The sequence below is a fragment of the Triticum aestivum genome, chromosome 1A, assembly GCF_018294505.1.
Source record: "Triticum aestivum cultivar Chinese Spring chromosome 1A, IWGSC CS RefSeq v2.1, whole genome shotgun sequence".
Classification (NCBI taxonomy): domain Eukaryota; kingdom Viridiplantae; phylum Streptophyta; class Magnoliopsida; order Poales; family Poaceae; genus Triticum; species Triticum aestivum.
This window is the reverse complement of record NC_057794.1, coordinates 206,944,264-206,954,754: the sequence shown is the minus strand read 5'-3', so window position 1 is coordinate 206,954,754 and position 10,491 is coordinate 206,944,264. Positions and strand designations below refer to the sequence as shown.

Genomic DNA, 10,491 nt, shown 5'->3' with positions numbered 1-10,491 from the left:
AGTCCAATGACCGGTGGGGTCGTGCCGTTTGCATCTTTGCTGGGTCAACCGTTTGAAAGTACAGGTGCACCCTCTCCTTGCGCACCGCGTGCGGCTGCGTGGTTTGCGCAGGCGTGGCCGGCCCCTGCGTCGTGTTCGGTGGTGGGTGGAATGGACTGATGATGGCTTCATACCCGCAGCACTCTGCTCACTATGACGGGTGGCCCAGGTTAGTGGCTGGTCCCACAAGTCGGCGGTTGATTATTGGTTGGGTCAGCATTGGAAAGGTGCGAGAGCGCTTTGGGCGAATGCGCACGTCCCGCGCCGCGCGCGACGTGGGTGTGCTGCGGCATGGAGGTTTCACGAGAGTAAAAAATTCCTCCCCCTCCTCTGTTGTGCAAGGCGGCAGAAGTACGAAGGGCGGCGGTCGGAGTGCCGCCTCCTCCGCCAGGCTCTTCCTCCTTGTCTCAACGGCAACTGTGAGCACGGGAGAAGCGGCGGCGCCTAGATTCGATGGGCTGACCAAGGTGGTTCCACGGTGGAGAACGGACCCCCTCGACGCCATCCTCTGCGGCGTTGTCCCGCTGCCTCTGTTTCCTTTACCGCCGGTGGTGGGAGGATACCCGGGGGAGCAGAGAAGGGGGTTGGATGAGGGGTTAGGAGGTGCGAGGCGAGCAGGAGGTGGGGGTCACCGGACGAGCACAGCCACCAGAGCAGAGGAGTTCGATGCAGAGCAGAGGCAGTCGGAGAGCGCGCGGTATCCTGCGAGACATGTCCGCTCCCAAGCAGAGGATGCATAAGCGCTGGCTCCTCCTCTCCCCACGCCACTGCTTTCCTGCGTCGTCGCTACCGCCACGGTCTTGCTTGCCATCGACCTCCCGGAGACCGGAGTGCTTCTCTCCGCTGCATTCCCCTTTGCACGAGTTCTTGCCTTCAAAACTAAGGTGAAATGGCTCTTCTCATATTTGCCTATAAGCTGTTCGATGAAATGCTTGTGTCGTAACGAGTTCTTTTTCTTCAGTTTGTTCTTCCTGCTGCTAAGCATTAGTCCTCTCGTCGATCTTGCCTGATTTTCTCGTCAGTTTTGCATTTGAAGCTCAGGTGAATGGCCCTTTCCTTTCCTTATCTCTTACTGTTTAATGAAATGGTGTGCCCTGATGAGTTCTTTCCCATGGAAATCATGGGATATGATAGGGGCTGTGACTCTATGAGGATGTTGTTTAGTGTGAACTGCAACTTTTTTTGTTGTTGTTGGAGTTCCTCGAGCATTGCTTAACTTGAATGATAAGCTACTGAGCAGGTTGGCCTGAGAGCAGCGAGGTTAGGGCTCCAGATGGTTCTTGGTTGCAATGGGGGGAGAGGCAGGGGAGGGTGAGGAGGCCAACGATAGGGTGAAGCAGCCCGGCAACGAGTGCAAGCAGCATGAGGTTTTGCACATTCTCTTTTCTTGTTCTGCTTAGCTTTTTTCTTCATCTCATTATTGACCAATTCGTTGTTTATGTGATTCTCTCCTTTTTTATTCTCATGAACTGATGTGTGTACAGGGTAAGCTTATTCTTATCTCTACAATTCATGGATGAATTAATGGTCTTGGTTATATGGTTTATTCAGTCCACCTGAAGAAACAAAGTTTGCACCCCTGGACTGATTTATTGGAATTATGATGTGATCTGTCTGCTTCCACATGGCCGTTCTTGGTCCAAGTATCGTATTGTTTCATGTCCTTTGTTGCAGTTTAAAGCTTTGATTTTTAAGACTAGGCACTGTAGTGTTGTCTGTTATGGCTGATTGGCTTCTTTTGGTTCATAGGATAGGATTATCATAAGAATAGGAATCTTGTAGGAAATGAGATGACATGTATCTCAAATCCTATGAGTAGGAATAGAAAACAAGATGCCATTTGATTGACACCAAAGGAATTTTTCCATTAAGTCTAGGCTCTTTTTTATTTTCCTATGAAATGTGGAGGATAGGAACCAATCCTATGTAGGAATAGGAATCCATTCCTATGAACCAAAGGGCTCTAAAGGAAAAAAAATCCTATAAGAATCCTATCCTCTAAAATTCCTATGAAATTCCTCTAAACTAAACCAAAGGAGAGATTGGATTAATTCCTGCAGCCAATAGTTCCAGTACAGACTATATGTGCAATGAAGTAATGCAGCGAGCACTGTATGGTGGTGAAGAATTTCTCTTGAATTTTGTACAACATTCAAATTATCATCCAGAAAATGTGTGTTGTTTCTCAATAGGCACATATGCAAATTTATCTTTCTGTTGGTTGTTTGTTCTTCTGGCAGCATCCCAAGTATACACATGTGACGCTATGGGAGTTCTTCTTTTGTGTGATCATGAGAGGAATACGATAGGCCAACCAATTCTACCATGTGAACACAATCGTTGGTACATTTTGAAGTTCTCTTTCCAAAGTGCCATATTAATTATTTGGTCCTGTACACCCTAATTAGGATGGATGTTTCTTTTTTTTCACCTTCAGATATACATTTTTGCTTGGCCTACTGTATTTGCTCTTTTACAGTTAAAAATGCATGCTTGCAATATATAGCTGCTAATCTGATGCTCAAATATTTAATTTGCAGTGTGATGTTCCGTGGTTCCGAATCAGGCGCACCTCGTCGTCGTGGAGAGCATGAGTAGATGGGTCTTCATGGTGGGGTGGAGCTGCAGGGGAGGGAAGGTTGCTGACGACAGGGGGAAGGAGGAGGCCGACGAGGAGGGCAAACAGCAGGGCGAAGGGGCACGGCGAGCCCATCAGGGGGAAAAAGCAGGGTGAGTGACGCTAGCGGGAGGAAGGAGCAGGGCGAGGCCTTGTGACCTGCGTCCTCCTTGCGGCGAGCGGCTTTTCTACTCGTTTAGCATGTGTGCGGCACTGCGGACAGGCGACGATGGGCAGATTTTGGGGAGCGGCACGAACATCAAGCAATGGCTGATGACAAGGTGAGCTTCCCCTCCGCTCCTGATCTCTCTCTCTCTCTCTACACACACACACACACACCATCACACGATAATCTCCTCCTGATCTTGCTATTTATGCATCTCCATATGTCATTGGTTTCTTCCGATTTGCAGGGATTATAGGAAGCAAGCATATGTGGGTGGGTTCTTTCTTCTTGCATGAAATTGTTCTACTAATTCCTCAATGCTCTGTTCATGACTTTGTTCAGAATGTATATATATATAGGGTTGTTATAGAAGTATCCCATATATCAGAGGTGCAGCTAACTGTACTTTCAGGCATTGTTCCAAATATCGTACAGTTAATCGGCATCTCAGTCAGTTAATCGCTACTCGGTGGGTCACCGAATAGCCGATTGACTGATTTATCGGGCGGATAACTGATCTATCAACCGAATAATTGAAAAATTCACCTATGTATCTCTATTCGGCATCCAACCGATATGGTACCAGTTACCGATATCCTGAACATTGCTTTTAGGGATAAGCTTGTCAATGCAGGAAAATCTAAAAGAAAGCGACTAAAATCAACATTTAAAGGTACAGCCTATATTCTGGTACTGTGGAAATTAATATTCTGGTATGTTATTGGGAATCATGAGTTTGCTGACAGTGAGACCCATTAGTTAGAATCTGTTCAGAAAGCAGTATCTATGTAGATGTGATGTACTGGTATTTTGATCCATTGTGCCACCCATACTTCACCTATCTGGATTATTTAGCTCGAGCTATTTGCAGAATCTTATACTTCAATAAGCACAAGAATATTAATTTTTGGAGCAGTAGAGTATATATAGCTATATAGAGTTAAGTCATGATCGGGTTCCAGTATGTTATGTAGGTTCGGCATATCATAAATACTGAAGCATAAAATCAGTACCATTTCTTTGAATCTGCCTGTAGTTATCCAATCTGGTTTGGTTTTTCTTATTTACTATCTTATGCTCTTTGGACTTTTTTACTTTGTATGCATATATCTCAAGCTTACGAACTATGGTTCATATTTTAGAGAAAAAATGGTGCACACCGGTGTTATCAAGTATGTCTGAGACTACATGTATTGATTTATAAACACATTCATGTATTTGCAACCTTATAAAGTGAAATAACTGAGGTACTGGATCATTTCCTTTTAGTTTGTCATGTTTTGTTGAAGAATAGCTTCTGCATTGTTTGCTTGCAGAACTTTGATAGAGAAAAAGTTATTATGAGTGAAATTGTGGACAAAAAGACCTAGAAAGGTCAAAGAAATACATCGAGATGTTGCAAGTTTCATTATGTTCTATTGCTACTACTACGTCTATACTTGCTAGCATTCATGCAATTTATCCTCACATGATCATTATCTATGATAGAGTCCGTTGTAGGGAGAATGGGCATAGACCTTAAACTTATTATGTCAATTATAATGATGGTAACTAGGTTCTCCTTTTGATCAGGCTCAGTTAAAAAAAGAAATAACTTGGTTAAGGGGCTCTCTGATGATGATTTTTTGAATATATGCTCTGAATTGAAACACACACAAAATAGCTACTGCATCTTGGAAGTCCTCGTGGCAAAGAGTTTATAGAAAAGATACACCAATACAACTGCCTCTTTGCGTTTACTTCCATGGGAACTACTGTTGGCCGTTCGGTAGATGATGTTAAGGGCCCAAATATATACAAAATAAATGGTCGGGTTTGTCATTGAATGGGGTCTCTTATGCCTAAGAAAGGAAACACCCCAAAGTATGCCGAACTCTATATATATATGATACCCAGAATGAGATAAAGAACATGATTTAAGCTTTAGATTAGGGTGAAAAGTGTAATGGTGATTTAGATGAATCCATTGTTGAAGGCTTGATGCACATGCTTGCTGCGCACAATTCTTCTGTCAAAACGTTTTGATCAACTAGAGAAATACTAGAAGCCAATAAACATGCTGAGATAGCCATACGTTCAGTCTTCCTATGACTGACGAGCTAGCTTCTTTAATGTTTGGTGTTTACGGTGGAGGCTTCTTATCGTGGCATAATAATACATGGTAGAGATGACAATCTGCAGCAAATATCTTCTTTGCAAAGTACATATATGCCTTTGCAGTATCCTCTTCTCTTCCCCTATGTGGAGCGTGGGTTTCAGCTTGGGATTAGATATATTGGTTCATACCCTCTTGATACAAGCAAAAGAACGAGGCTCAGCATGAAGGATTATTATTCCTATTGCCTCCACTACAGACCAGAGCATCATAATCCATATCTTTGTTGTGGTTTGCTCTCATCACAGGCCATTGTAGATGCACATGCTTGCATAGACAAGTGGAGGTTGCATTTTATCATGAAGGCTAATAATGATCTTAGAGCGGAAAACTTGCAAGGGGTTACTAATGCTGTTGGAAAAGGGTATACAGATGCAAGTTCTATTGGCAAGAAAAACATACTTCCATCCTCTTTTACTGGTGGCCGACGTTATATGGTCAAGAACTTCCAAGATGCAGTAGCTATTTCGCATGCGTTTGGCCAATCAGACATTTTTAATAATCCATGTATTAGTCCAGACGAATGCAGGCCATATCTGTGCATCGAAGCAGTTCGAGGCAATAAGAAAGGGACATGAATCTCACCAGATTTAGAGCCACACGAAGAGCCTCTCTCACCGAATGAGGCCTCTTTTGGTTCATAGGATAGGATTATCATAGGAATAGAAATCTTGTAGGAAATGAGATGACATGTATCTCAAATCCTATGAGTAGGAATAGGAAACAAGATGTCATTTGGTTGACACCAAAAGAATTTTTCCATTGAGTCTAGGCTCTTTTTTATTTTCCTATGAAATGTGTAGGATAGAAACCAATCCTATGTAGGAATAGGAATCCATTCCTATGAACCAAAGGGCTCTAAAGGAAAAAATCCTATAAGAATCCTATCCTCTAGAATTTCTATGAAATTCCTCTAAACCAAAGAAAGCCTGAAGCTGTGGAAGAAGAGGGGATAAACATATTGATCGATACCCTGCCGCTTCATATTCTACACCGAGCGGGCCAGCCCAGGAAAACTCTTCGAGAGCCGGACACCGAGCGGGCCAGCCCAGGAAAACTCTTCGAGAGCCAGACACCAAGCGGGCTAGCCTAGGAAACCTTAAATACTCTCTAAATGCTATTACACATTCACATTTTTTAGCGAATTAATAAAGGAGCAAATAAAAGACATGCATATGTTTTTAAGCAATAGGGCATGTACTTTCGCCACAAATACATGTTTCTTTTCATACATAAGGATCTATTATATCATTGTACACTACAATTTTCAAAGCAATCATAGTTTGAAATGAGACTCTACGCCTAAGTGGTTGCTAAAAAATATTTTTACCGAGAAAGATAAACCTTTTCAAAAAAGTCATTGTATAGATTTTGAAAGACAATTCTATCTTAATTTTTCATACCAACGCATGTATTTTTGTTTTAAATTAGACTATACTATTAAGTTAAGCCGTGTATATTCATATCATTATACACAACATTCCACTATGTTTCCTATTAGAGGGGATTAAACCATGGAACTTTTTTCATCGCGGACATGGCTTTAGCGTGCCTCTGCGCCATTTGGCGCAACAGGTCCACTAGTTTGATATAAGCTTAAGCATGCACATCCATGTGTTGCTGGTACCACAACATCCATTAATTCATAAGTAACTATTCATGCAACAAAGATGCTAAATTTGATTGCAGTACCAGGCAACTATCCTTTGTATGTATGGCTCCTCCCTTGCATCAATATCAGCAATGCAGCAACATCTCATACTGCTTGCAGGGTCCTCTGTGGACATCTTCCGTACAATGCAACCATTCCAACTAAATCAGGCAAAAATAAACATCAACATGTACATGCCCTCTCCTCATCCATGTCATAAACATCAACATGTACATGCTATTCCCTCCTCATAGTACCTTATTTGAATGGCTCCTTCAGGATTGGCACAAAACCACTGTCTCCATAGCATCCTTGGCACAAAGCAACAATCTCAATCCTTTCTGAAGAAGTATGTGCCGTAAACAAGGTGAAGATTTCATCTGGAAAAATAGGAACGGTGTATACTTCACAAGGTGGACATTTTCCAATAACATATCTAAAGAAACACCAAGCTGAATAACAGGACAGCCATCACACAGTATACATTACCAAGCTGAAAAAAGCATACTCCCTCCGTTCCTAAATATAGGGTGTATAGTTTTTGGCACGAAAATTAAAGAACGCACGTGGAGTGAAAATTTCACAAGTTTTGGGCGAGATTACACCTGACTAATTGACATGAGAAAATAGAGGAGTTTGCCTAATATAAGTAAATGTAATCAAATCCCTAAAAAAAATATTCAAACAAGTGGTGCAACGCAAGACACCTTATATTTCGAACTTTTTCTACAAAATCTATACACCTTATATCAAGGAACGGAGGGAGTATTATTTACTTCAAAAGAGGTACTCAGTTTAAAACCAATTCAGGATGTGAAACCTGAACACGCTTCACAACTCACCATGTTCTTCAAAATCGGCAGTTGGCAATGAACCGACCCAGTAAATCTAACTCAGGCCTTCATTTAGGATAAATTACCATCAGAAGATGAATAAAATTAACCATGGCAATCCTGCAGCATGTTCAGGAAGTCGTCAGAAGCATTTTGATACATAAATGCTCTCCTGACATGTGTGCATTTTGCGAACCCTCAACCTTGATACTTGACACTCCACCACTAGCTCGTTGGATAAACTCTTCATATGAAATTTGCTGTAACTGACAACCATCAGGGTCATGTTGTCATCCAGTCATGCACAGCTGCACGCCACATATATTTTCAATATTCCATATCTTTCAAGGAAGAGTGCAGTAACCCGCAGGGTTAGTTATCAACACTCGGTAAACCTCAGGATGCCTGACATTTTCCTACAGTTTATGTAACAAATGAGATCTCAGGGTATAGCTCAGCCAACTTTCCCATCTTTGGGGCATTTCTTCCCTGCTACAACACTTCGGGATTCTCTCCTCCTGGCCTGGATCTGACGGACACATTCGGCAACTAAGACACTAAAATCTGGGGAGATCTGGCCAATAGGGGGTGGATTAAAGCCAACTTTCTTATAAGCCTGTGATATGTTCTTCTGAGATCTTTGCAAATGAACATTGCAGAGGGAGGGAACTGAAGCTTTTAGGATGGGCCTGCTGCAAGTAATTTGCCCAATCTGTGCACCACTGAAACATTATCAAGAACCTAGTTAGCATTGCTACTGTAAATTTCAGTAAATAGAAAGAGGCCTAGAGAAGTGATGACTCGTTCTCAGACATAATTAAGTACATTGGTGGCAGCAAAAACTACAAACACTTGAATTTCAGAAAATATGATCCTAAAGAATAAGCAAATCATACTAATCGCAAACCTAGGTAATCCCACAACTCGAAGCATAAACATTTCTGTTCTCAGATGACAGAATGAGAAGCTCAAATCTACACAGCAAATTGGTAAAAACTCAAAGAATACTTTGGTTCAAAGTCTCATCCAAGGTACATCAGTGCACAAACAAGACAGGAGATCAAGCATTGCGGTAAAACCCTAATTCTAGGTACAATTATTTATGTTTAGCGCAGATTGGGGATTTTTTTTTTTGCTACAAGAACCTATAGTAGATAGAACGGCACACTAATTGACAACTACTCCCTCCATTCCGAATTACTTGTCTTAGATTTGTCTAGATACGGATGTATCTAGCACTAAAATGAGGGAGTAGTACGCTACACGGAGTAGTACGCTACACGTGCTATAGTAGATAGAACAGCACACTAATTGACAACTAGTACGCTACACGTGCGAGTTTAGATAACCAAAGTACTGACAGCATATTGATATAAGATATTATAATAGGCTAAGGTGTATATTCAGAGTCACATTTGCATTAAGTATAAGATGTAGATTTGATTCCTGTCATTCATCTCACTAAAAATAGAATTATAGCCATAGAATACTCTATTACTGTGATATATACTACAGAAAACTCAAGTTTAATGTATAAGAATAGCTAAGTACTCTATCTGGAAAGATAAATGTGTTTTAGGAGTATCATGCCTTAGTCTTGACCCAAAATAAAAATCGTAGTGTTATTCGTACACTATACAGTTGTATAGAGGTTAGAAATGCCACCTGCATACTAGTATGTCGTTCTTCAAATAAAACTACTGATCCAATCACACCAGAAAGAGAGACAGCCAATCAAACAACTCCAAAGAGACATCCCTAGATGGCTAGATCCAGAGCAAACACCACGACCGAAACAGGAACTCTAACCAGACCAAGATTCCAAGTTTTACTCTGTATTATGAGCATTAAGAGGTTCACCTCTTGATGATTTGACCGCATCCCTTGTACAGGGCCTGATTGGGATCGGAGAGGATGTGGGAGTGGCAGTACTTGGCCATCGGCATCGCCCGCACCTTGCAGCCCGTGAACCCACACTTCTTCCTCCTCGGCACCGCCGCCGGCCCAGGCTTCGCCTCCGAGCACGCGGCCGACGGGGGCTGCTCGGCCTCGAGCGGACTGCGGCCGAGCTCCCAGACGTACTGGCGGTGCCGCGCGCGCACCTCCTCTGCCATCGCCCAGTACAGCCGGCGGTACACACCAACGAGCCGCGCCGTGCGTCGGCGCCTCCGGCGTAGCACCTCCTCCCGCGTGAGCGCCTCCGCCGTGGCCTCCATCTCCGGCGACGGCGGGCCGCTGGGGGAGCTAGGGTTTCGGGCCGCCGTCGCCGCCGCCTCGGCCTCCACCTTGGGTACTGGCGCCGTCGCCTCCGGGCTCATCGTGGCGGCCGGCCGGTAAGAGGAGGTCATGGCGTGCCGAGATTCTCGCCGGATTTGGGGGAAAGCGGAGGAGTTCGGCTAGGGGCAGGAAGGGAGGACCGGATGGCTCGGGCCGACGGAAGATGGGGAAGTAGAGTCGAGCCGCATGGAGGCTGGGTGTTTTTTTTTTATGGGGCTGGGTGTTTAACCGTTTGTTCCACGTGAGAAAAAAGTTCGTTTGGAGCGTGTTTGGTTAAGTGCATGGATTTTTCTTTTCTTTTTTAGGGCAAATGTCGCCGCTTTATTTTCTTAAACGAAGTTCGGAATCTCGTCCGCAATCACATCCTGGCGGCGATCCAAACCAAACCTTACATAGTTCTTCTCCTACCTCTAACTTAGCTAATTTATGCGCGGCAACATTTGCGGAACGTCTAACCCACGAGACTCTAAAATCAACAAAACTACGTAGCATGGTCTTGATCTCCTCTAGCCAAGGCCCTGAAGCAGACATGTTCTTCTCTGGTTTGTTGATAGTTTGTACGAGAGCCTGGCTGTCCAGCTCGACGTGTACCCTCTAAACATTAATTTCTGTCGCAACCAACAGAGCACGTTTGCATGCCATAATCTCTGCTACTACCGGGTTAGCAGCCATGGGGAAAAAGTGACATGCACTAGCGAGGAAGCCTCCGTTGTTATCCCGGAGCACAACACCGCCTCCTCCCTTTCCACCATG

At 43.6% G+C, this 10,491-nt stretch overlaps 1 protein-coding gene and 1 long non-coding RNA gene across 7 annotated transcripts; one reads left to right on the top strand and one right to left on the bottom strand.

Annotated features, from left to right (window-relative positions):
* The first annotated feature begins 209 nt into the window (after window positions 1-209).
* LOC123043258 (uncharacterized) lies at window positions 210-3,772 on the top strand. 4 transcript variants are annotated; one of them, XR_006419110.1, is made up of 6 exons: window positions 210-923; window positions 1,001-1,080; window positions 1,280-1,406; window positions 1,524-2,382; window positions 2,580-2,937; window positions 3,070-3,772. It is a non-coding gene; the product is annotated as an uncharacterized lncRNA (long non-coding RNA). The 4 variants fall into 4 exon arrangements; XR_006419116.1 differs by having other exon boundaries at window positions 212-923; window positions 2,280-2,382; XR_006419108.1 differs by having other exon boundaries at window positions 1,280-2,382.
* Window positions 3,773-6,592: 2,820 nt separating this feature from the next.
* Window positions 6,593-9,938, bottom strand: LOC123043245 (uncharacterized). Of its 3 annotated transcripts, none has more exons than XM_044465656.1 (4): window positions 9,322-9,938; window positions 7,471-8,183; window positions 6,886-7,008; window positions 6,593-6,789 (listed from the first exon to the last, which is right to left on the bottom strand). In XM_044465656.1, the coding sequence occupies exons 1-2, from the start codon at window positions 9,807-9,809 to the stop codon at window positions 7,916-7,918; spliced, it is 756 nt and encodes a 251-aa protein (XP_044321591.1). In that variant the 5' UTR covers window positions 9,810-9,938; the 3' UTR covers window positions 6,593-6,789; window positions 6,886-7,008; window positions 7,471-7,915. The 3 variants fall into 3 exon arrangements, with proteins under 3 accessions (XP_044321591.1, XP_044321580.1, XP_044321572.1); XM_044465645.1 differs by having other exon boundaries at window positions 6,593-7,008; window positions 7,471-7,581; window positions 7,665-8,183; XM_044465637.1 differs by having other exon boundaries at window positions 6,593-7,008.
* Window positions 9,939-10,491: the final 553 nt, after the last annotated feature.